We start from the raw sequence: 23,489 nt of genomic DNA, 5'->3' as shown, positions 1-23,489 counted from the left end.
AATTAAAACAACAGGAATATTCTTTCTTTATGTAAAAATATCACTTTCAACAGTCAGCGTTCAACACAATGCAAATTAACAAATGTGTGACATAGCAAAAAAAAAAAAAAAAAAAAAAAAAAACAAAAAAAAAAAAAAAAAAAATCAGCACAGCACTTATGAATCCAAGAAAATGAAGGAGGGAGATGAACGTTTATACTTTACTATAGGGACATATTTTGAAAAACTAACAATATGTACAAAATGCCAGAATAATCTTGATCATCATTGGTGTCAACTTCAGGAATAAAAAGAGTGTATAGATGTGGATATGGGAACTCTAATGAGATAAATCTTAAGGATATTTCCTGTTATAAAACATCTCCTGCTGGGCATGGTGGCTCATGCCTATAATCACAGCACTTTGGGAGGCAAAGGTGGGAGGATCACTTGAGCCCAGGAATTTGAGACTAGCCTGGACAACACAGGGAGACTCAATCTATGGAAAATTAAAAAATTAGTAGGGTGTTGTGGTGCGTACCTGTAGTCCCAGCTACTAGGTGGGGCTGAGGTAGGAGGATCGCTTGAGCTTGGGAGGTCAAGGCTGCAGTCAGCCATGCTCATGCCACTCTACTCCAGCCTCGGCCACAGAACGAGACCCTATCTCAAAAAACAAATAGAAGATGACTCCTTCTCTTATGTTCTCTGTCTCTATTAGTAGTAGGTCAGGAATCTGGGGGTTCTGTTGAACCTAGAAACAAGCCTCTCCTGGAGATTGTTCACCTCCTAAGCTCTAACCACACATGTGGCACTGCTTGTACTTCCACAAAGAGCCTGTGCTCCTTTACCCGGCCTTTCTGTATCTTTGCCCACACTGTTCTTCTTCACTCCTACCGTCAGCCTCATTATTACCTGTGTATTTTTAAAGATAGCTCCTAAGCCACTTCTTCTGTGGAACCTTTTCTGACATTGAGTATAGACATCACTGCCTTTGAGCCTCTACTTCATGTTGTCCAGATGCCTAGATCATCAAACACATCAAAAGACCACAGTCCAGAACCCAGCACATTCCCTGGAACTTGAACACTTGCTGAATAAATGAATGAATGAGTCTGGATGAGTTTTATTTTAGGAAAGCAAATATTTGCAAATTGGATAACAAAAAGCAATTGTTCTAATGTTATTCTATGTTTACAATTATACTATGATTAGGTACATTAATAGAGATCACAAGAAAAGAAAACTCAGGAGGTTGAATTGAGAGAGGCAAGCGTTGCTCAGCCTTGAAGAGGGCGATTGTGACTAAGGCCAGAATCATAGTGTAGTAAAGAGGCAGGCATCTCCACTTCTGTGAGGAGCCACCCATCTCTGTTGTGTTGATGTACACATTTACAAAGGCCTCATAGAGATGAATGAATGCAAATAATACTAATCATGATGATAAACCATTTCTGAGTCTGTATGGGAAAATACTTCCTAACAAATGGGGCTTTTTGGAGAGAGGGAGAATGCAGCCTGCTAACCTTTCACCTATAGGGGCTTTCACAGAGAAAGAGCCTAACAAATGGTAGTTTATCTGTGACTGGAGAACCCTGGGAGGACCAGCGCATCTCTTTCCTCATAGGCTGGGAAAGCTCAACACCACTCTCTCTGTATACCTAGACGTTTAATTTAAACCATTTAAATTATCCATGTTATTGTTTTTCTGCAAGTGAGTCTGCGGATAAGTATTTCTACTAATGGAAAAATAAAAAGCTAAAACCTGACAGTTTTAAAGCTCATGGTATACATTGGAAAGTGATTTGAATTTTCAGTTGGTGATGGATGATAGGACCGGTTCCCAGTAAACTGATGTAACTCGCTAATGTTCACCAAAATACAGGAGTTTATTGTTGTTGATATATTGCTGTTACTTTGATATTCTTTAAAATATAAAATCTGAATGATTGATGTCAGGGGGCTTACTTCGAGAGTTGTCTAACAAAAAGCCAGATGATTTGAGGATAAAGAAGGCTGAGGGTGTGGTGTTGGTTCGCAGGTTCCTTCTTGTGGTCCCCTTAGTAAGCTTCCAGGTAGGAAAGGCTGTCAGAGCAGCTGGAACATTTTCCATAAAATAGCCCCACAACTCAAAGATGACACTATCGAGGCATCATTTGTAGGCTTTCCTATTTGAAAAAAATCGAATTACGTTTTGAATTTTTTAGGATTGCTTCCCTTCTCTGTAGTGTTTCTTTTAATAAAACTAGTATCTGCTAATGATTAGAAAGATAATGTATGTTTCATGTTTATACTTATATAACTGTTTCTTAATGGTTTTGTCTGATGTAATAATTTTTGGTTTTGAAATGTATTAAATGTTAATGTTTTTTCTAACTTCTATTTTTTAACAAATCTGAACATAAACACTGATATTTTGGTATTACATTAAATGAATACCTAATTACCAGTATTGCCATTTTGCTTTCATCCTGCACCTCTAATTTCTAACATTAAAAAATAGGTGAATATTTCTCATGCTGTTTCTTATTTTCATATAGGTTCATGTCCTGCCGTGGAGGAACCCAAAGGCTTCTTCTGGCCATCTATCATTCCTTCTGAATACTCTCTTGATTGTCCAGAAAAGCCTGGCTTTAATGTTTTACGGATATGGTAATATTTTCACTGACTTTTGTCAGCAAGGCTCCACGTTATCAACCTTCCCAGGGTTATACGTGCAGCACCGTAGTTCCCAGGCATTATATTGATTGCAAAGAAGGGCAGGAATCTATGTATGCCTGTTTCATTCATTCCTGGGGAGTAAAGATAACATAAGTTGGTGACTCAGAAAGGCAGTGTTTTCCTCCTAGCCACATGCTAATCAAGCCCTCTCAAAGAAACATTGAAGAATTTAGAAGCCAGTGGGTAGCACGAGAGCCCAAAGTAGCTTGTTCCTCTAGCCTAGCCCTGGAATGTGCATCTGGAATTCTGAAACTTTTTAATTGGTACTGATTATTGTTGGAATGGGGAAAGGAGGCAAAGAAGAAATAAAGACAAGATCCAGATTGGGGTAGAAATAAAGACAAGATCCAGTCTGCTGATGGAAACTATCAGGGTATAGATTTTCTCTAAATATTTAACAGAAACCTCAGAGACAAGACAATAGCAGGGATTCATGGAATAGCAAGTCAAATCCATTTCTCCACCCACTCACTCTCAATTAGACTTTTTTTGGGGGGAAAGTCAGAAATGGAAACTGCCTAAGCATAAATACTTTGCATATTGTAAATACTGCTGTGTTTGACGCTTTGTAGGGAGGAAAGAAGGGAACTTCAGAGATTCATGGACTTGAGTTTGAAATGTGACTCATTCTCTTCCTGGTTGTGAGATGGACAATTCATTGATTTATCAAATTCCAAATTATTTTCTATAAGATGGGGATTATAATCTGCTTTGCAGAGTTATATGAACTCAAAATCCAATTTTACTTGTAAAGTTCTTAAATCAGTACTTGGCCAATGGATCTCAGGTTAGGATATTGCTAGTATTTTGTTTCCAAGAGGTAAGCTACTGATTTTTTTCCCATAAGAATTTTTAGCATGAGATTTATTTCAATGCATTACAGTTTTATTTTCAAAGGAAACTTACCTAGAAATCAAGGCAAATCCCAAAAGTTGTTAACTATTTTTTTCAGTTCTAATATTATTTATAGAAAAGCAGGAAAAGAAAAGTTGTAGAAGGAAATAGTGCAAATGGAAAAACAAACTGGGGTGAGAGAGGAGAGAATAAGGAAGGCTAAGAAGAATGAGGTAGAGAAGTGGAGAGAATTTGGGAACATTGTATGTAGAGGGCGATAAACAGAAATGGGTTAGGGAGCTAGGGGAACATAGATATATGAACAGGTACGGAGATAAACAGAGAAAATTAAATTGGAAGCAGAGTGAGAAGTTCAGTGTCTTAAAGGGAAGCTTGTCCATTGATCATATTGTAATAAATGTATACATTATATACAAATCCCTTTAAGTAGTAAAAATAACAATATCAGTTATATAAAATGTTTAAAACATCTATTTTGTTTCATAGTTATTACAATGCTTCCAACTTATCTGAAGCCTACTGGGGACCTGTTGATATCTCCAACTGTTTAAGTAAGTGAGCAATTTTCCCTTATTTTTCAAGGATAAAATAAAATGACTTTGTGCTTCATGGTTTTCATTGTCTTCAGGCATATTCTTCTGCTATATGATACTGTTTTCATATTAAAAGGCAAACGATTGTTTTACTTAAGATAGAAAATACTTTTTATTTTCATTTTAACTTTCTGTTCTGTAGGAGATTAAACATAGTAAGGAAAATCTAGAGAAGACAAAACTAACGTATAAATTGGTATTCATGTCAACATTTTGTAGTTTGTATTAAGTAGCAAATATATACTTATTCATTGATTCTGGGGACGTTTCTCTTAGAACTTTGTGTGATCATTCATCCCTCCAAGTTATGTGCATCTTACTAAAGAGAGAAGTTAGTCTCTTCATAGAAAGAAATATTGCCTTGTGAAGATGGGGATGAGGTATAAACAGGAACATCTCACTTTCTTGCTTCAACTGTAAAGTAAAATATTACACTCTTCTTTGAATTCCTGGAAATGCTCAAAATATGCAGATAAAACTTAGTGTTTTTTTTTTTTTCCTGCCGTTTTTTTAGTTGAAGCAAATGAAGTCGCTAACCAGATTTTAAATTCTACTGCTGATGGGCAGAACTTAACCTCAGCCAATATTGTCAACATTGTGGAACAAGTCAAAAGAATTGTGAATAAAGAAGAAAACATTGATATAACACTTGGCTCAACTCTAATGAATATATTTTCTAATATCTTAAGCAGTTCAGACAGTGACTTACTTGAGTCTTCATCTGAGTAAGTATTTTTTTTTTTCTGGAGAGTAAATTTTATTGGATAAATGTGATGTTACATAATTTCTCACCTATCTAAACACTTTGTGCCCAGACTTCAAAATTCAAATCTCTGCAAGATGTATTAATAGTCATTAATAGTTAAGCAAGGTCATTGACAACATGAACTTAAAAGTTGTGTGTGTGTGTGTGTGTGTGTGTGTTTTTTGAGAAATATAATTTGCCATATCTATAGCCCTAGAAAACATAATCCGTATTTCATTTTTTATTTGGAAGTTCTAAATTTCATTTAAAAATTCTAAAATTCTAAATTTAGTTGGCCAGTAGAGTTATGCATACCTGGTCATCATAAGTCCACGATACTGTGAACGATGCCACTGACAGCCACAGCCTCATGCTTGTTGGCCCTCTGAAATGAACATGCTGGGAACGATGAAAATATACCTACATTTATATGATTCAGTTTGTATTTAATTGCTTCACTTAATAAATTATTATTAAAATGTTTACTGTTTTTTATTTCCTTCCCTTCTGCATTTCTCTGAAGAAAATTTTATACTTGATAAAAATGTATTTTCTCACTTAATCTACATGATAACAATATAAACATTCTTACAGTGTCATGCAGTTCACAAAACACTTTTATCGCATTGTTTCCTTTGATTCTTGATAAGCCGTAAGGTAGGGAGGATACTTTGTCATGTGAGGAAAGAGAGGCTTTTAAAATTTGTTTTTAAATGAAAAACAGTATTTGTTCAGGATGATTTAATTGTTGATTTTCCTTAAAGCAGATATTTCTCTTGAGGATATATCCATCCCTGTGATTCCATGTTTTAACAGATATCACTGTGGTCTGGGGTAATTTTATGGGTGTTCATGTTAAGATCAGAAAATCCAAAAACAATTTTATTTGGTTTATATTTTGCAACAAAGAAAAACATGTATGTTTAAGTACCTAAAATATTGTATTACTTAACACTGGTATTTTTGTCATTTATTTAGAGCTTTAAAAATAATTGATGAATTGGCCTTCAAGATAGACCTAGATAATACATCGCATGTGAATATTACAACTCAGAATTTGGCTCTTGGCGTATCATCCCTGTTACCAGGGACAAATGCAATTTCAAATTTTAGCATTGGTCTTCCAAGCAATAACGAATCATATTTCCAGGTAATGAGCCAGTGGTTTCTTTAATTTTAATTAATTACTTAGATATATAAAAACTTTCTGATCACTTAGCAGTTGCTGCTTCAAGGAGATCTTGGTCCACCAGGTGACAAGCAGGTCTGAATGTTGGTTAAGTTTAACTAGAGCAGTAGCCATAAGGTATTGTGGAAGCTCAGTGGGTATACTTTCATAACCTGGGTGACAGAGGTGATCTGCTTACCTTCTACAAGAGGGGTTACTGCAGCTAAGCATGAGTAGAGAACACTATACTTGGGGTGAGGATCAGTTCAGTTAGAGGAAAGAGCTTTATTAAGGGCCCCAAAGTGAAAAGAAGCATAGTGCATTCTCTTTGCCAGTGGTTCTCAAACTGAATAGTAGAATCTTCTGGAGGAGGCTGGGTCTGATGGCTCATGCCTGTATTCCCAGCACTTTGGGAGGCCAGGGTGGGTGGATCACTTGAGGCCAGGAGTTCGAGACCAGCCTGGCCAACATGCTGAAACCCTATCTCTACTAAAAACACGAAAAAAGTTAGCTGGGCATAGTGGTGCATGCCTGTAATTCCAGCTACTTGGGAGGTTGACACATGAGAATCACTTAAACCTGGGAGGCAGAGGTTTCAGTGAGCCGAGATCATGTGACTGTACTCCAGCCTGGGCAACAGAGTGAGACTCTGGAAAAAAAAAAAGAATTTTCTGGAGGACTTGTTAAAACAGATTTCTGGGACCTACTCCAGGAGTTTCTAATTTAATAGGTCCTAGGTAGGCCCCCCAAATTTGTACTTTTAGCAAGTTCTTTAGACATTGCTGGTCTAAGTATCACGCTTTGAGAACACGTGATGTAGAAGTCTGGGTTAGCAGGTGACAGAAAGCCTAGACACGTACGCAGGGGCTAGATTAATGGAGAATCTTTTCAACGTGTTCAAGTGACACATAAGCAAAGAATTTTCAAGTCCCTACTGCATGCCAGACAATATTAGCCATCAGAGCAAACAAAATGAATGAAGCATTGTTCTTGACCTAGAAGAGTATAATATGTGAAGTGTACTATTTCTTTAACTGTGGAGATAGAACAAACTGAAAATATAAAAGTCCTGAAAGCAGGATACAGGCAAGACTTTTTTCCTCCATTAGACTAGAGGCTCTTTTGGATAATTCTCTTTCACATTTTAAGAGGAAAAACTCAGTCAACCTCACTCTCATTCCAAGACTGTTCGCAAGAAAGCATTCTTTGGCCTTGAGCTATGGTTTCAGGAAAAATGCTATCCGAGAGTATTCATAAAATTTTAATGCAGTCTGAAATCAACAAGTTAACTTCAGTCTCTTTCTCTCTCCCTCGCCTCTTCCTCCCATAGTTGTTATCTTTCACTACGTGTTTTGAGAAAACCTCAAAATCTGCTGCTGGTAAATCTAATTCTTATACTTGAAAATGTTGACTGATTTATAGATTTCTCCCCATGTCTTTGTTAAAATCAATGCATTTTCTCCTTTGACACACATGTAAAACCCAAATGAGATCTACAGCTCTGTCTGTAGGGGTTTATCCAGGAGTTACCGTGACTACTGTAGATACAAAGGGAAATCCTGGTCCTGACTAACTTGAACTTGCAATTGTTCACTTGCCTAACTATGCATGTGGAATAACGTTATTATCACCATTTAATTGTGATTACTTGACCAGTATATCTCTGTGTGTGTGACAGATGGATTTTGAGAGTGGACAAGTGGATCCTCTGGCGTCTGTAATCTTGCCTCCAAACTTACTTGAGAATTTAAGTCAGGAAGATTCTGCATTAGTTAGAAGAGCACAGTTTACTTTCTTCAACAAAACTGGACTTTTCCAGGTAAACACATTCATTAAATGATAATTTTTCAATTGCAAATGAAGTTTCTTTGCTCAAAGGCAAAAAAAAACAAAAGTTTAGAATCCTTTGAAATATATCAGGAGGTTTAGAAAAATTTACTGTGTTTTCAAAAATGAAAATTTTTTATATAATTGTTTAAATATTTTATTTCAGATAATATGCTTATTAACAGGTTGTATGTATTTCAGTTTTTAAAGTAATTCAAGTATTAGGCTAAGGTCTGCATTAAAAAATTAGAAGCTGAATTAGTGAATAAATGACTTTATTATTACGTTCATTAAATATTTTATGCTCTTCAATCATTTAGGCCTTTAAAATAAATCGCACACCAAAGGAAAGGTGTTTTTTTTTTTTTTTTAATTCAGCAGGAAACACTCTTTACATAATGAGCAGCATTCTTGGCTTTAATCAGTTTTCCCATTAGTATTTCAAGTGAACTTTGGTCTTCACATATCCGCAGAGTTGGATGGCATTGTGCTAAGCACATATTATTATTTTTATTGGCATCATTTCTAGATACTAGAAGACCAACTGCCAGCAAACACTGGTGACCTCTGTTTGCCTTTGCAAGTATAACCTGATCTAGAGTGGTTTTCCACAAATTTACAAAAAAAAAAAAAACCCCAAAAAACCATCTATTAAATTCAAGGTATCAGTGCATATTGAACAATGTGACTTATATAAGAGAAAATAGCAAGTCTCAAGGCCAGGGAATTGATTTTATTAGATCTGCCTTTGTAGAGGAATGGCCAAGTAGAGATATAGTCAAGGAAAAAGAATACCATGGAATCCTTGACAGTAATTAAATCAAAAATTAAAAAATTTTATCAACAAATGTTTTAGGAACCATCTCTATACAAATTTTGTGATGTATATAAATACAATTTATGCATTTTATATAAGAACATGTTTAATTTACCCTGAAAGATTTAATAGCTATAACATTTACAACTGCATTTGTTAAAATTATGGCAATTTGAAGTGTATGACAATGTTATCTTAAAACCAATATAAAAATGAAATAGGTGCCACAAAATGTGAATGGTACAGAAGCCCTGTGGAAAGGGTTGCAGACAACTCTTAGATTTGCAAGGATCTGTCATTGTTTTGAGTCATTGTTTCCTTCTCCTTTGGTATTTCCCTACCAAAGTTGTTCTTAGGAAGCATATCTGGGCAGGTGAGGTGGCTCTTGCCTGTAATCCTAGCACTTTGGTAGGCAGAGGAGGGAGGATTGCGTGAGGCTGAGTTCAAGAACAATCAGGCCAACACAGTGAGACCCATCTCTTAAAAAAAAAAAAAAGGAAGCATATGTTATATATATATGTTATAGATATATATATTGCATATCGTATATATTAGCATATATAAATGTTAAAGTAAATTTAAAGTAGAATGAAAAAAAAAAACTTTAAGGGTTCTGTGGTGCTTCCCTATCGTAGTGGGCAAGATACAATGGGGTTTTTGTGTGTTTTACTGAAAGGCTGGGTATCACCAGCTAGTAGCTGATTTTATTAACAGTGACCATCATACAAAATAAAAAAAAAGCTATATTCTGGATGCTGAGTTTTATTTGGAATTTAAGAAATCCTGTAATTATTTCAAAACAACTGATTTGTAAGCTATGTTGTAGATTTGGACAAGAAATACAAGGGAAAGAAAAAAATAGAGATGAGCTTGCTGGAGAGAAAGCTTATTGGTCCAAACCATTTTATGTAACAGATTTGATTTTCTGATAACCTTATTAATTAAGTGAAATCTGCTTATGCTGGCAAGTATTTAATCAGAGAAGAAGATAGAAGTCCTGGATGGGCCTTGAATTCAGTATTACTTTTAGGCATAAATTAGTAAACATGTTAGGCTGTTGGCATGGATGTGAAAGATGAATTGCTTTTTATTTTTCACATCATATTCATACTTCTCTGAAAGAAAACAACTTCATCTATTTTCTAGAGTAGGGAAATGATCTCATTGTTTCACAGCTTTTTATGAGTTTATATTATTTATGAGTCTGCATTGTTTCAGATGTTAATTGGCTGACATCAGTCACCACAATCAAGAATGCAGTTTTATGAACACAATCTTACAATATTGGCTCCCAGTGTTCCCTCAATGTATTTATTATAATAAGGAAAATAACAAAGCTCCTTCAGGAAAGCCAGCAACTTGATGTGATAAACAGGATGTTCGAGACCTGAAGATCTTAAGTGTAAAAATTGCTGACAGTTTGCTTATTTTGGAGCACCAAAGTAAAATAAAAGTGTGTACTTCTGACTGAGACACATGATTTTTTTTCCTTTCAAAGGATGTTGGACCCCAAAGAAAACCCTTAGTGAGTTATGTGATGGCGTGCAGTATTGGAAACATTACTATCCAGAATCTGAAGGATCCTGTTAAAATAAAAATCAAACATACGAGTACTCAGGTAAGAAAATGCTTCCAGTAGCGTTTGGACAGCGGTAGACTATTTCAGAAACTAGTGGGGGCTTTTTTTCCTACATATTAAAAAGTAACTAACCCTTTTTGGGGGGTAGCGCACAGTTTTCCATAAAGAGAGAACCTAGTCAGGTAGTGCTTTAAAGTCACAGTAAATTGAAGCAGCTGGAGACGTTAGTCTTATCTAGGACTCAATAATCAGAAAGAGAAGGGAAGTGAAGAAAAGGGCTTCTGTTTTTAAGATACAATATATATTGCTTGAAATAAATTAAATGCAGATGTAGTTGCACAATTCTGCCAATAGAGGTTTTGGTTGTTTCTTTCTATTTCTGTGTATATTTGCAAAGATAACTGCAACTGGGAAAGCCAAGGAAAAACAGGGGAGGGTGGATTTATTTTTTGAGAGTTAGCAGTTATTTAGTATTTGCAAAAGTTGCTTTTCTTGTTGCTTCATTACCCTTGTCATCTGTTTGATAAAATTAGATGGGAATTCTTGCTGTCCCAGATGGCCCAAGAACAGGTTTTTCTCACTTTTCTAGAGGGCCCTCCTCATGATTCTGGCATTTGTTAGATAGGCAGGAAGGCAGGCAGGAAATGAGTGGGCTGAGGATTGAAAACCAAGTCACCTAAGATCTAGCCTCCTTTGTCACGAACCATCTTAGACTTCCTTGTTTAACACTTTGGCCTCCTTTGTTTCAGCCCCTTAATTCATAAGGGAAGATATTTTTTAAATTGTGAAACATACATGATACAAAATGTATCATCTTAATCATTTTAAAGTGTACAGTTCAATAGCATTAAGTGTCTTCACCTTGTTATGCAGCCATCACCACCATCTGTCTATCCAGCTGAAACTCTCCTCCCGTTAAATACCCTTGCCCTGTTCTCTCCTTTTGATAGCACCTGGCAACCACAATTCTTTGTTTGTTTGTTTGTTTGTTTTGAGACATTTCGCTCTTGTTACCCAGGCTTGAGTGCAGTGGCGCGGTTTCGGCTCACCGCAACCTCCGCCTCTTGGGCTCAAGCAATTCTCTTGCCTCAACCTCCTCAGTAGCTGGGATTACAGGCACGTGCCACCATGCCCAGCTAATGTTTTGTATTTTTAGTAGAGCCGGGGTTTCACCATGTTGACCAGGATGGTCTCGATCTCTTGACCTCGTGATCCACCCGCTTCAGCCTCCCAAAGTGCTGGGATTACAGGCTTGAGCCACCACGCCCAGCGGCAACCACAATTCTATTTTATATCTCTTAATTTCACTACTTTAAGTACCTCATACGAATGGAAACATACAGTATTTGTCCTTTGTGACTGGCTTATTTCACAGCACAGTGTCTTCAAGATTCTTTCATGCTGTAGCATCTGTCAGAATTGTCTTCCTTTTTAAGGCTGGGCAGTATTTCATTGTATATATATACCAGATTTTGTTTATTTCTCCATCAATAGATGCTTGGGTTGCTTCTACTTTTTGGCTCTTGTGAATAATGCTGCTGTGGACATCAGTCTACATCAAGTCCTTGTTTTCAATTTGTTTATGTAAATACCCAGACATAAAGGAGAATTTTGAAGATGGTGTAGAATTGTAGTTTCAAGAGCTTTGCTAAATGCTAAAAATGAGAGTAGAATCAGTATATTTAATGATGGGACATTTGTAGTAACCTACAGATAAATGGGTACGTAGTATGATTCCTCATGAGGTTAGAGTAGATTTTCTCTTGAAGTCTCTGTGGGAGAGAAGATCCCCCTGAATTGCCTGACATTTTTGGGGTTATATTGGCATGTTAACGCTAATCTATTTCTCTGTGAAACTCTGTGTTTTTATTCTTTTGCCATATTTAAATCATGACATTTAAACACAATTTCACATGTTTATTCTTATGTTAATATAGGAAGTGCATCATCCCATCTGTGCCTTCTGGGATCTGAACAAAAACAGTAAGTTTTAAAATATTGGTTGTCTTAATATAGATAACAACTGAATTTTAAACATTGTTAGACACCTCCGTTTCCTTTAATTCCACCCCAAACCAGAGTGAGTCACAATGTAAGTGTAAATGGCAAATGAGCTGCAAAGTTAGTTTAGGTAGCTTGGAAAGTCAGTTCTAATTTCTGTAACTTTTCAGTCACTGCAAGAAGAAATAGGCAGACTTCACTATGTTTTCTTTCATTTTTTTTTTTCAGTTGAACAACCTCTTTGACATCAGTTACTTGTAAAATACAGCATACATTTTTATTGCTACTTTTGATGAAAGTAGACGTGCACTTAATCACATTCTTCTAACACATATTTGAAGAGATTACTTGATCTAAGGCAGACAATTTAAAATCCAGCTTCCAGACCTCCAGTTATGAGGGAGGTGAGAAGCTGACTGAAGGAATGTAAGTATAGGAATGATTATAATGGACATATATTACTTGAAAGAGAAGAACAGCCTTCTGAATTAGATTTGACAGTCAAGAAAGGAAGGCAAAGTTAAGGAATGAGTCAATCAGTAGGCATAAGGTGTTGAAATCTCTTTGAAAGGAAGTACAAATAAAGATGCTTCTCTGTCTATCCCTGGTGAGGATTACTGTGGCCAGATTCATTCTGATATCAATGCCGGTTGATTTGTTGATGAAAACAGCCTGAAAAGGGCAAAAACTTATTTTTTTGATAGTCCTTGTCACAGCAAGACGGGTGTTTTTTGTGGAGGGGTTTAGTTGCATAATTTGGAGAAGATCGTTACTCATTTACGTAGTTAAAAGTATTACTTTGTATCTTAAACTATTATTTAAATAAATGGATTCAATATTTCGACAATATGCGTTGCTTATACTCCATTTTATACCATAAAAGTCAGATAAGGTATGTCCAAGCCATTCACAATAAGCTACCCCATTCATGACTGCTGAATGACATTCTAAGAAAGTAAATGTTCTTTGTTCTTATGTCTTCACGAAAATGTAAATTAACCCTCAGAAAAAGATTGTTGGCCCCCAAGAGTTCATTATTGTGTACTGTATTTGAAAAGGAATATTCTTTTTATAGAAGTTCATTTAAAAATATGTTAAAAATTCACTTGGATCAAACATTTGTGGACCTCCTGAGTTTGAACCCACTGATTAGATCACTTGTAACTGTCTACCCAAACTAACATTTGATGATTCCAGAAATCCAAATTATTCTAAGCATTGAAAGCTTTCATAATGGTATCCGTTTTAGATATAAACTCTGTATGGCAGAAGAGACTGAGGCAAATTTCTCTATAGAAGTTCTCATCCATTATAGAGAAGACACTACCTGCTGTTTTCACACTGTTTGTTGATTCCTTCAACAGAAAGTTTTGGAGGATGGAACACATCAGGATGTGTTGCACAGAGAGATTCAGATGCAAATGAGACGGTCTGCCTGTGTAACCACTTCACACACTTTGGAGTTCTGATGGTAAGGGGGGAATTTCTAACCTCGTTTGGGCATGCTATAACTTTGGATGGCATATTCCTTTTTTGTGAGTCCACCTTTTTAGATTATTTATTTTGGGAATTATTTCCTGATAGTTTTCATCTGTATCATGAATCTTAATAAAGAATCTAATTAGCAAAGATCACATCTTAAAAGTATGTAAAAGTAATTATGGAAAAGAACTGTCTCCCTTTTTTTTTTCCTGTAGCATTAACAATGATGATAAATAATCCCAGAAACAAGAAAATCCCCATGAAATTCTAGAATTAAGAGAGCAACAGCATCAAGGAGATAAACAGGGAGACAAGTGCGGAGAGGGAGAGAAAGTTAAGAACGTGTTGGGTGTTACTAACATGGAAGGGAATTGTGGAGAGTGGAACCAAAAAGAATTTTTCCTTATGTTGTCATTCACTCAATATATTTCGACATTATTTTGTACCTCGTTCTGCACCAAGTGACCTCCCTCCTCGAGATTGCAGTTTGTTAGACAGACTAGTGACTAGGGTCAGAAGGAGGCTTCAGATCTGTAATAGATGAAGGTATGATGTTTCTGTCACCTTTGGACCTCTACATATCATCATTCTTTCCTTCCTTCTCCCATACCCCTGTTTTATTTATCTTATTAGCCGGCTTGCCACACAATTTAAAACAAAAACTAGATTGCATCATTGCGTGTTTTTTTAATCCCACCAAATTTTAAGACCACCACACATCCAACGACTTGTTGGAATTCATCCATAGATTTATACCTTTAGCTTTTATCCGGTGCTCCCTTTATGAAAACCATACAGAATGTTGTCCAGAAAACTGGTCAACAGAAAACTGTTTGCAAAATCACAAGTATACCGGATAGAAGCTAAAGGTATAAACCCGGATTTTAGCATAGACTTTGTTTCTGTATGGTTTTCATAAAGGGAGCACATTTGTTTTTTTAATAGGAGATAGGAGTAATGTGAGCTGAGGCAATAAAGCTTTCAAATTAGAATCACAGATGTCAGGTTTTGTTTATCCCTGCCTTTAAATCTTGCACCCTTCTTCCTGTGGGGACTGGGAGGAAGCCACAAGGATCTGTGGGATGTAGTATTTGGCTCGTGAATCTACTCAGCCTATGTAAATGGTCATTGTCATATGGCAACCCTGCAAGTTGTAATTTTCCTGACAATCAAGTACATAAATGCTCCCAGGGATAAGAACAAGTCATTTAAAAAGGTGATGAATCATAGAAGACACCTTTTTAACTATCTAAAATATGAATATTTTGTCTTTGCTGTCAGAGCATGAAAATGAGCAATTCACTATTGCATATTTTCCTTAAGTAATTATGCAAGAAAATTCAGTTACCTTCCATGTTCTCTTTTCTGCAGAAGTGATAGCAGGCATTCTTTCAGAGAACACTTATTTTTCATGGTTACTCATTCAGATATGTAAAATTTAGCTTAATTCATTAAAATATTTCAACTATGTGCATGTTGTAAGTCTAATATTAAATAAGTAGATAACAGTAACAAAATGTACTCTTCAGAGATGATTTATATGCAGCCAGAGTTTGCTTGCCCCCTACTTCACATGGCCAATTCCCTCGTATATTGTCTAAATTTTACGAGTTTTTAATTATGTATTCTTTTTTCTGCTGCCATCTGATTGAATGGTTAATTTTATGAATATATATGTGAAAATAAGCATCTTTCATGCTATCTTTCCATTTTCCACCTTGCCTGTTTTTGTAATATTAAAAATTGCTGGTAGAAAATCTTCCTAGAACTTACCTTTTTTGGTGATTTTCTCTTATGTTTTTAGCTTTTCCAGACCACCAAGACTTTGTTAAGAGTTTTTCTTGACTCAGAAACTCTTTATTCTTTTGTATAAAATATTTCCAGAGTCTGCATGTACCATGACACATTCACCAATTCACCATATGAAAAGCAAAAAAATGCACCTCATACCTATAATTATATCTTCTCATCTGCAAATGGCTTAAGAATTTAATGTCTTCTGCTACATTTCTTTGTACTAAAACTGGTTTTCATATTTTTAAGATTAGTACATTTTCATATTGGCTATATTGTAATATAAATGTTTTCATATTTTCCTTCTCTAAAAGAGCAAAACAACATGCAATTGTGTGTGAACCTGTATCAGTAAACAGCCCTATTTAGTTTCTATTTGAAAATCTGGGTTTAATTGTGATATGCAAGTCAACTGCCTTGCCTAGATAGCAACCATAGGTTTTTCAAGAGGTTGTGACACATCACTTGGCAATCTCTCAAGACCATGATTCATCTCTCTGGGCTAATAAAATCCTGTAGTAAACAAAATATTGGTTGAGGTAGCCTATCTGTGAGTCAGGTGGCACTGACTCAAATCCCATTCCATGTGCCCTGGGAGCCCCGTGTTCTCCCAGTGTTTTGAGAGATCCCTGGGATAAGAAGATAGGGGAATCTCCCTCAGACCCTGAGCCTCTGCCTCTGCCTCTGCGGAATTCCATCCCTTTGTGTATTTCTTGATGTCGCAGAGATACTGTGTCTGTTCTTTACTGCATCAGTAAAACCTGAAACTAACCCACAGTTCCTTGTTACTTACACAAATACACACTCTCTCTCTGTCTCTCAAGCCCTGTGTGTGAGTAGCAGATTTTACTGGCATTTTGGTGAAAATTAAAGAAAATTTAGAAGGAAGTATAGAAGAAAAATCATAAACATTTTCTCCATAATTTAAAACCTAAAAGTTTACACTAGATGTTCAATACATCTCTTCTCTAAGAACACTCAATTTTTGAACATCTGCATAATGAATGTAGCTTTCTCCTCCAACCAGGATTGAGGGATTGGTCTTACTTCAAGATTTATTCCTAAACCAATCCCCCATTTAAGGAGAAAAAGATTTTCCTACCAGGTCCAAACTTTGTAAGTCTCCATTAGCACATTGAAATTAATACTTTATGTTAATTCACTGGAAAGTATTTAGTTCTTTCCACTCCACAACAGCGCTGAACAATTTAAATTGTATCCTTTCATTACTATGGAAATAAAAAAAAGATAACCCCCAAAACTCTTAGTGGCATCTCATTTATGAAAATAAAGACTGCCCCACCTCATACATATGAAGCACTGCAATGACCAGGGTTAGGAATCTCAGCACCACCCTTGGAGCCTGGCAGTCACAGCACCAGCACCAGCCTCTGGCTGAGCCCCTCGCTACCTGGCAAGGAACCTAAAGGCTTGAGGGTTTGGCCATATAGACTACCGTGGTCTCCATTTGAACTGGTGGGTGCCCCCAGCCCTGTAAATGTTAGGAATGGGCCTGATGGTTTATTACGCAAAGCAACCACTTCCTCTCCAATTTCTTTTGGGGGTCCTGGTGGTTTTGATCTTCAGGTTATACCAGTGTGCAAAGAGCTTTGGAAAGAAGGTAAAAAAATAATATGTGTAATCACTTCCGGAAGTAATGTTGCATTTTTTTCTTTTATTTAATGATCAAAAATAATACAATAAATAAAAATTTTAATATTGATTTACACTGTTGATTTTAGCCCCTGAGAGTGAACCGCTTTAATGTTAACAGTGAACTTTCTAGGGAAACAACCATTCTCATGAGAAGAGAGATTCTTACAGCTGCTTGCCATGTTTTATGTAGGACCTTTCAAGAAGTTCCTCACAGTTAGATGCAAGAAACACTAAAGTCCTCACTTTGATCACCTATATTGGGTGTGGAATATCTGCAATATTTTCAGCAGTAACTCTCCTGACATATGTTGCTTTTGAGTAAGTATTTTTTAATCTGCCAAATCCATTGCTAACTGTTCCAAATGTGAATAAGAAAATTGCCTCAGCTTTGAAAAACATTTATACACTTTGTGAATCATGTAGGGTGGATAAATGTTAATGTTCATGATTCTCATAAAATATATTATGGAACATGATTTTCCAGCTATAGAATTTTAATGTATAATTACCGTATTTCTGTTTATAAAATGCATTCAAAGGTGTTAGAAATGATTAACACTTAAGTAAAAATTATGTAAGGTGCTTTCTGTATTGTAAAACATGAAAAATTTGTTTTATAATCTTGTAAAATTAGTCCAGAAACAGAATTTCTTAAGGTCCTTAACTCATTAAGAATCAAGAAAGTTCAAATAATTTAGGGAAATTATTTTTTAATAAAAATGCCATTCTTATAACTTTAGAATTTTCCCGGGATTAAAAAAAATTCTGTTGAAACCCAACTGGGAATTGTATAAACAATTGGAAACAATTTTGAAGTAAAATTAATATTTTAAAAGTTTTTATAACTTGCTAAATACTCGTAAGTGTCCTTAGTCCCCTGCCCCCTAACACTCCACCTTTAGCAGAACCACATCAGAAAGCCGGTGCCATCTATCTTATTGCAGGGTTGTATAAGATATGAATTTATACAGCCCTGTGCTTAAAAGATTGATATACAGTATTAGTTCTTCCATAGATTTCTTTTTTCATTTTTTAGGAAATTGCGAAGAGATTATCCCTCCAAAATCTTGATGAACCTGAGCACAGCCCTGCTGTTCCTGAATCTCCTCTTCCTCCTAGATGGCTGGATCACCTCCTTCAATGTGGATGGACTTTGCATTGCTATTGCAGCCCTGCTGCATTTCTTTCTTCTGGCAACATTTACCTGGATGGGGCTGGAAGCAATTCACATGTACATTGCTCTAGTTAAAGTATTTAACACTTACATTCGCCGATACATTCTAAAATTCTGCATCATTGGCTGGGGTAAGCCGCCTAAAATTTTTTTGGTTTTGTTTTTCCATCATGAAAATTGCCAGATTCTCATAAGAAAAATTCTTATTTAAAAAAAAGATAGTACTGTTAAGAGTAACCTCAAAGTTGTGAATGACGTGAATTAGATATACATAGCCTAAGGAAGGGACATCTTCACAACTATATTTTTTGAAACTCTTCAACAGCACTCACTACATACACGAGTAAAGGAAAAGCCCTCACTCCTGAGTCACCACAAACTTATTTCCTGAGCCCAGAGAGCCCAGAGCCAGCCCACCCAAGTCTGAAGAGGCAGCTGGCAGGCAGTGGTGCTTTTCCGTGATGCTTTAAAATACAAAGGCCAGCTCAGACGGCTAGTTACACTCATCCGCAGACATATGCCTGTCTTAGAAACCAGAGAAAGAATGTTATTTTTGTGTGTGCAACCAGAATACTTACAGAATTCCTGCCTTGAACTTTTTATAATAACATGAGTCCTCAGTCAGACATAGGTGTTTGTATTAGCCTGTTTGAGATTTGCTATTGCGCTCCTTTGTTTTTGCAGGTTTAATATTGAGCCAAGCATTTTAGAGCTTTCTCACAGATCTATTTCAGATGGAAATATAAAAGTGAGAGACATTTTCAGGACTTTCAGCACCACCTTAGGAGGCAATAAGTGCACTCTTCAGGGACCTAGGTTACCTGTCATAACATTTCCCCACTGAGATATTCTTGGAAAATACTTTATTCAGTCTCTGGGGAGTGAAGCCAGTGAAGGCAACAAAGGCTTTATAGCCCCCTTGCTTTTCCTCCACTTTTTCTAGAGTTTTCTTTATATAGAAGGAGGCAAAATAGGCTGTAATGACTTGTCTGCCTAAACTCTGGCAGTGTAATAAGGCTTAATTATTGAAACCACATTCACTAGTGCTAGATTTGATACAAATCAGGTTCTAGTTTTCTAGTGAGTCCCACTATGCAAACAGAATTTTATTTAAATATCTGTCCTTTAAGAGTAGGTTTGGATTGTTGCCAGTTAGAGCTGGACATTGAACCCCAAGGAGGGGATTTTGTTGTTGTTAACCAAGTTGCCATTTCTAAGAAGTTTGAATCTGGGATATGAAACGTTGGCTTGCTTGCATTTCTCTTCTTTTCATCTCTTTTCTTTACTTGTCATTATCAGTCTTATGAAGCAGTTTCAGATGCTTCAAAAGAGTTTGTGTCGTGGTGTTTTATAACAGGTTTGCCTGCCTTAGTGGTGTCAATTATTCTAGCGAGCAGAAACAAAAATCAAGTCTATGGAAAAGAAAGTTACGGAAAAGAGAAAGGTGATGAATTGTAAGTAATAAAAAATATTTCTGATGGGTAGATAGCCTTTGTTTCCTAACGTTTAGCATTAGCTAATTTCCATGCCAGTGACAAGGCTTTCATTTTAAAACATTGGTGTTTATTCACATGATAGCCAAAGTCTCTGCTACACCACAGATTAATTTAGTTGAATGCCCTGAAATGTTTGAGACTCTTTTTCCTATTAACATTGTACTCTGTTATATGAAGGAATTGAGAAAATGCCTACGACACTATTTTTTAGCCTCAGAAGACCCATTCTATTTCAGGAGATTTCATAACACTCTCACCTCCTCAAACCTACCCACATCTTCAAGAGAGTTAAATAGCATTATCAGACAGTGAACAATTCAATGCCAATGGGAGTGTTATGTAGAAATTTAGAGAATGGAGAAATCAGCAAGTTCTTAAACAATTTTGAAAGTTCTCTTCAGACTATGAGATCGTTGAGATTAAGGTTTTTTATATTGGTCAGTTGGACAGTTAGTGCTCTCATGTTTTATCAATCCCACCATGAGTAGTCAATAAATAAATGTTGATTTAAAAAATTACTGAATGAATAAAGAGCATATTTCTGAAATGGGACTAATGATGCCACGTGTCTATGCGCATTTCATGGATGGTTAACATTTACATTGGCTGGGAGCGGTGACTCATGCCTGTAATCCCAGCACTTTGGGAGGCCAAGGAGGGTGGATCACCTGAGGTCAGAGTTTGAGACCAGCTTCTGACCTCAGGTGATCCACCCACCCTGGCCTCCCAAAGTGCTGGGAGTTTTTAAAATTCCCATACTTAGTATACAGGCACCCAAGAGAAAAGGAGGTTAGACATGGCTTAGAGTGAGTCAACCAAGCATGTTTTCATATCAACTTAGAATTCAGGAAGCCGCCTTGTTGTCTTTGTAATGTTGGCTTACCTAGATATTAAGATGGTGGCCATCCAAAAACAAATGAACACAAAACCTATGAAGAGTTAAGAAGAAACCGAGGTCCAAGGAAGTAAAATGACTTTCTAAAGGCATTTGAGAGGAAAATCTGCAGTAGTCCAAACTAAGCAGAGAAAAGTCTTAGGTAAATAGGACATGGCAATAAATCTCTTTTTTTCTCTCTCATTTCTTCTTTTTAAGCTGTTGGATTCGGGATCCAGTCATATTTTATGTGACCTGTGCTGGGTATTTTGGAATCATGTTTTTTCTGAACATTGCCATGTTCATTGTAGTAATGGTACAGATCTGTGGGAGGAATGGCAAGAGAAGCAACCAGACCCTGAGAGAAGAAGTGTTAAGAAACCTGCGCAGTGTGGTTAGCTTGACGTTTCTGTTGGGAATGACATGGGGTTTTGCATTCTTTGCCTGGGGACCCTTAAACATCCCCTTCCTCTACCTCTTTTCCATCTTCAATTCATTACAAGGTAAGAAAAATTGTACCTGAACAGTCTCTGATTTCTAATTTTGTCGTATTTGTAAGCAGCTTCACTTTTGGACAGATGCCATGTTAAGTTTATATGTCACTATTCCAAATGCTGAACATAGTTCCAGGTGCAGTGTGATCACTTGTTAAAAAGGGCTTGAATAGATAAATGAGGTAGAATGTCAGTTTTGGCTTTTTATCAGTGATATATCCCAAGCACTTTAGAACACTGTACCTGACAGATAGTAGGTACTCCATAAATGCATATTATTGCATGAATGAAATGGAGCAAGGGAGGTATCTAACTGAGAACCGAACAGGGAATTTAAAGGGATGCACAGGCACCTTATCTTCTTCACAGCTTTGCTGAATGTTGGCATTCTTCACAGATCCTTGTCCCCTGTAGATTTACCATAGATGGCCAGAAGAACTTTTAGAGCCTATGTAAGAACAAGCAGTTCACCTTGATTCTTTGGCTCCTTTGATTTCAGAATAAATACCAACACTCTAGCTCAGAAACTTTTATCTTTTTATGAGATAAGTTGAACTTTTCACAGTTAGCTCAACAGTTCAACAAACATTTGTCAATGGCCTGTTTTGTATAAAAATACCAGCTTCCTTCAAAGAGCTTGCAGTCATACCTCTTATTCTATAATATATACCTTAGTGTACTCTGTAATGAATTTAACTTTTAAGCTCAAGTGAATATAAATTGTCTTTTTAGATAATTACATGACATTCTTTAAGATCTTGAATATACCCTGTGGTGTTGATGAAACTCCTTAATGTGCAGAAGCCCCATGGGGCCAACACTCCAGTAGAAATTAGAAGGCTTGGAATGTTTTTGAGTAGAGCAGAGCAAATGGCTTAACTGAAGCTATTGGTCTTGCAGTTGTAGATATCTGGGGAGGAAATTGCTGAATATATCTGAGCTGGGGTGGAAAGCAGTTTCATATTACTCACCAAATGAGGTACCAAGGTGGGCACTCTCTGCAGGTGTATTTTAAGAACGTCTGTACTTATCTGCAGGGGAGAGTTGTTTACTGCTTATCCTCCACGCTCTTCCACTGGCTTGTGAAGTGAAAAAAAAAAAATTGTTACATGATAGGTGCTTAATGATTGGTAGATTAATGGATTGTTAGATGGAGAAAGGGGCTTTGGGGATGGCCTAATCCAATCTGAGATGCCTCTGGCATAAATATGTATTAAACAGTTCAGCAAATTTCATTCAGGTTCATTGTCTCGTAACAAAGGAAATATGCAGGCTTGTTATTTATTTAGTCAGTAAAATAATAAGCCTCAAGTGTATCTCCAAAAATTGGAAAATGAGTAGGTAGCATATAAATATATCTTTATTGGGATCTAGCTCTATAAAGTGAGTATTTCTCTATTTAATCTCTTCTATAATATACAACATAAAAGTGCCTAAATAAATATTGACAAAAGTATCCATTAACATTAGAAATTCCATGGTTTTATATTTCAGGATTGTACATAAAAGGCACATTGATCTGCCAGCCCAACCTTGGTTTTGCTTTTAGAATTTCCTGGCAGTTTCAATAACCTTCAACAGCTACAGTTGTCTGTTCAGCTCTGTTTCCATTAATGAGAATTGGGATGTTTTATTTTTCCCAGCATGGGTCCTCTGTCAGGAGGGAAAAATGTTGTAAACCATCATCAACTCAGTGTTCTTCATGAATCACTGGCTTTTAAGACTGATTTTAAATAATGTAAATTCAGAACAGATTTCAGCACGTTTAATTATATTAAACACCTCCCAAAAAGAAAATTTAAATTAAAAGGCATTGATACACAGCGCATGAATCTCTACCAACAATTGCTTATTGCCCAGGCTTGTGCCAAAACCTCTTAGGATGCTATGGAAATTCACTTAATGGTTTTTATTGGTGACTCATTTTGGAATCTTCCAAGAGAGGCTTTGTTGTTAGAAGTATATGCTTTATTAAAAGAAGCATGTAGAATTTAGACAACTTAAAGAAATGATTCAGTGAATGCAAAAGGAGCTCAGATAGTATGGAGGCAAATTACATTATATCTAATTTTTTCTCTCTTTGGTATTTGTCATTCCACCAAAAATCTTGGTGTGGTCCCTCTGCCTCATAGAACTTATATTCTAGTAGGGGAGGTAGGCTAATTAAACATATTGCTATATAAAAATTACCTTGTGATGTTGAGAACGTGTTACCAAAAGCATGATTTCTAAGCTGA

At 36.3% G+C, this 23,489-nt stretch overlaps 1 protein-coding gene across 5 annotated transcripts in view; it reads left to right on the top strand.

Moving 5' to 3' along the window:
- The window catches only part of ADGRG6 (adhesion G protein-coupled receptor G6), a 137,898-nt gene that overhangs the window by 93,399 nt on the left and 21,010 nt on the right, over nucleotides 1–23,489 (top strand). For all 5 annotated transcript variants that reach the window (XM_017530405.1, XM_017530407.1, XM_017530408.1 and 2 more), the window contains 12 exons: nucleotides 2,517–2,628; nucleotides 4,039–4,103; nucleotides 4,660–4,870; nucleotides 5,869–6,040; nucleotides 7,737–7,877; nucleotides 10,201–10,320; nucleotides 12,219–12,264; nucleotides 13,647–13,753; nucleotides 17,405–17,532; nucleotides 18,251–18,519; nucleotides 19,746–19,842; nucleotides 20,978–21,261. In XM_017530405.1, the coding sequence (XP_017385894.1) occupies nucleotides 2,517–2,628; nucleotides 4,039–4,103; nucleotides 4,660–4,870; nucleotides 5,869–6,040; nucleotides 7,737–7,877; nucleotides 10,201–10,320; nucleotides 12,219–12,264; nucleotides 13,647–13,753; nucleotides 17,405–17,532; nucleotides 18,251–18,519; nucleotides 19,746–19,842; nucleotides 20,978–21,261 (1,752 nt within the window). The remainder of the gene's footprint in view (nucleotides 1–2,516; nucleotides 2,629–4,038; nucleotides 4,104–4,659; nucleotides 4,871–5,868; nucleotides 6,041–7,736; nucleotides 7,878–10,200; nucleotides 10,321–12,218; nucleotides 12,265–13,646; nucleotides 13,754–17,404; nucleotides 17,533–18,250; nucleotides 18,520–19,745; nucleotides 19,843–20,977; nucleotides 21,262–23,489) is intronic.

This window comes from Cebus imitator, unplaced genomic scaffold (assembly GCF_001604975.1).
Source record: "Cebus imitator isolate Cc_AM_T3 unplaced genomic scaffold, Cebus_imitator-1.0 Scaffold65, whole genome shotgun sequence".
NCBI classification, from domain to species: Eukaryota; Metazoa; Chordata; class Mammalia; order Primates; family Cebidae; genus Cebus; species Cebus imitator.
Note: the sequence above shows the minus strand (reverse complement) of the source record. Positions and strands in the feature narration are given on the sequence as shown.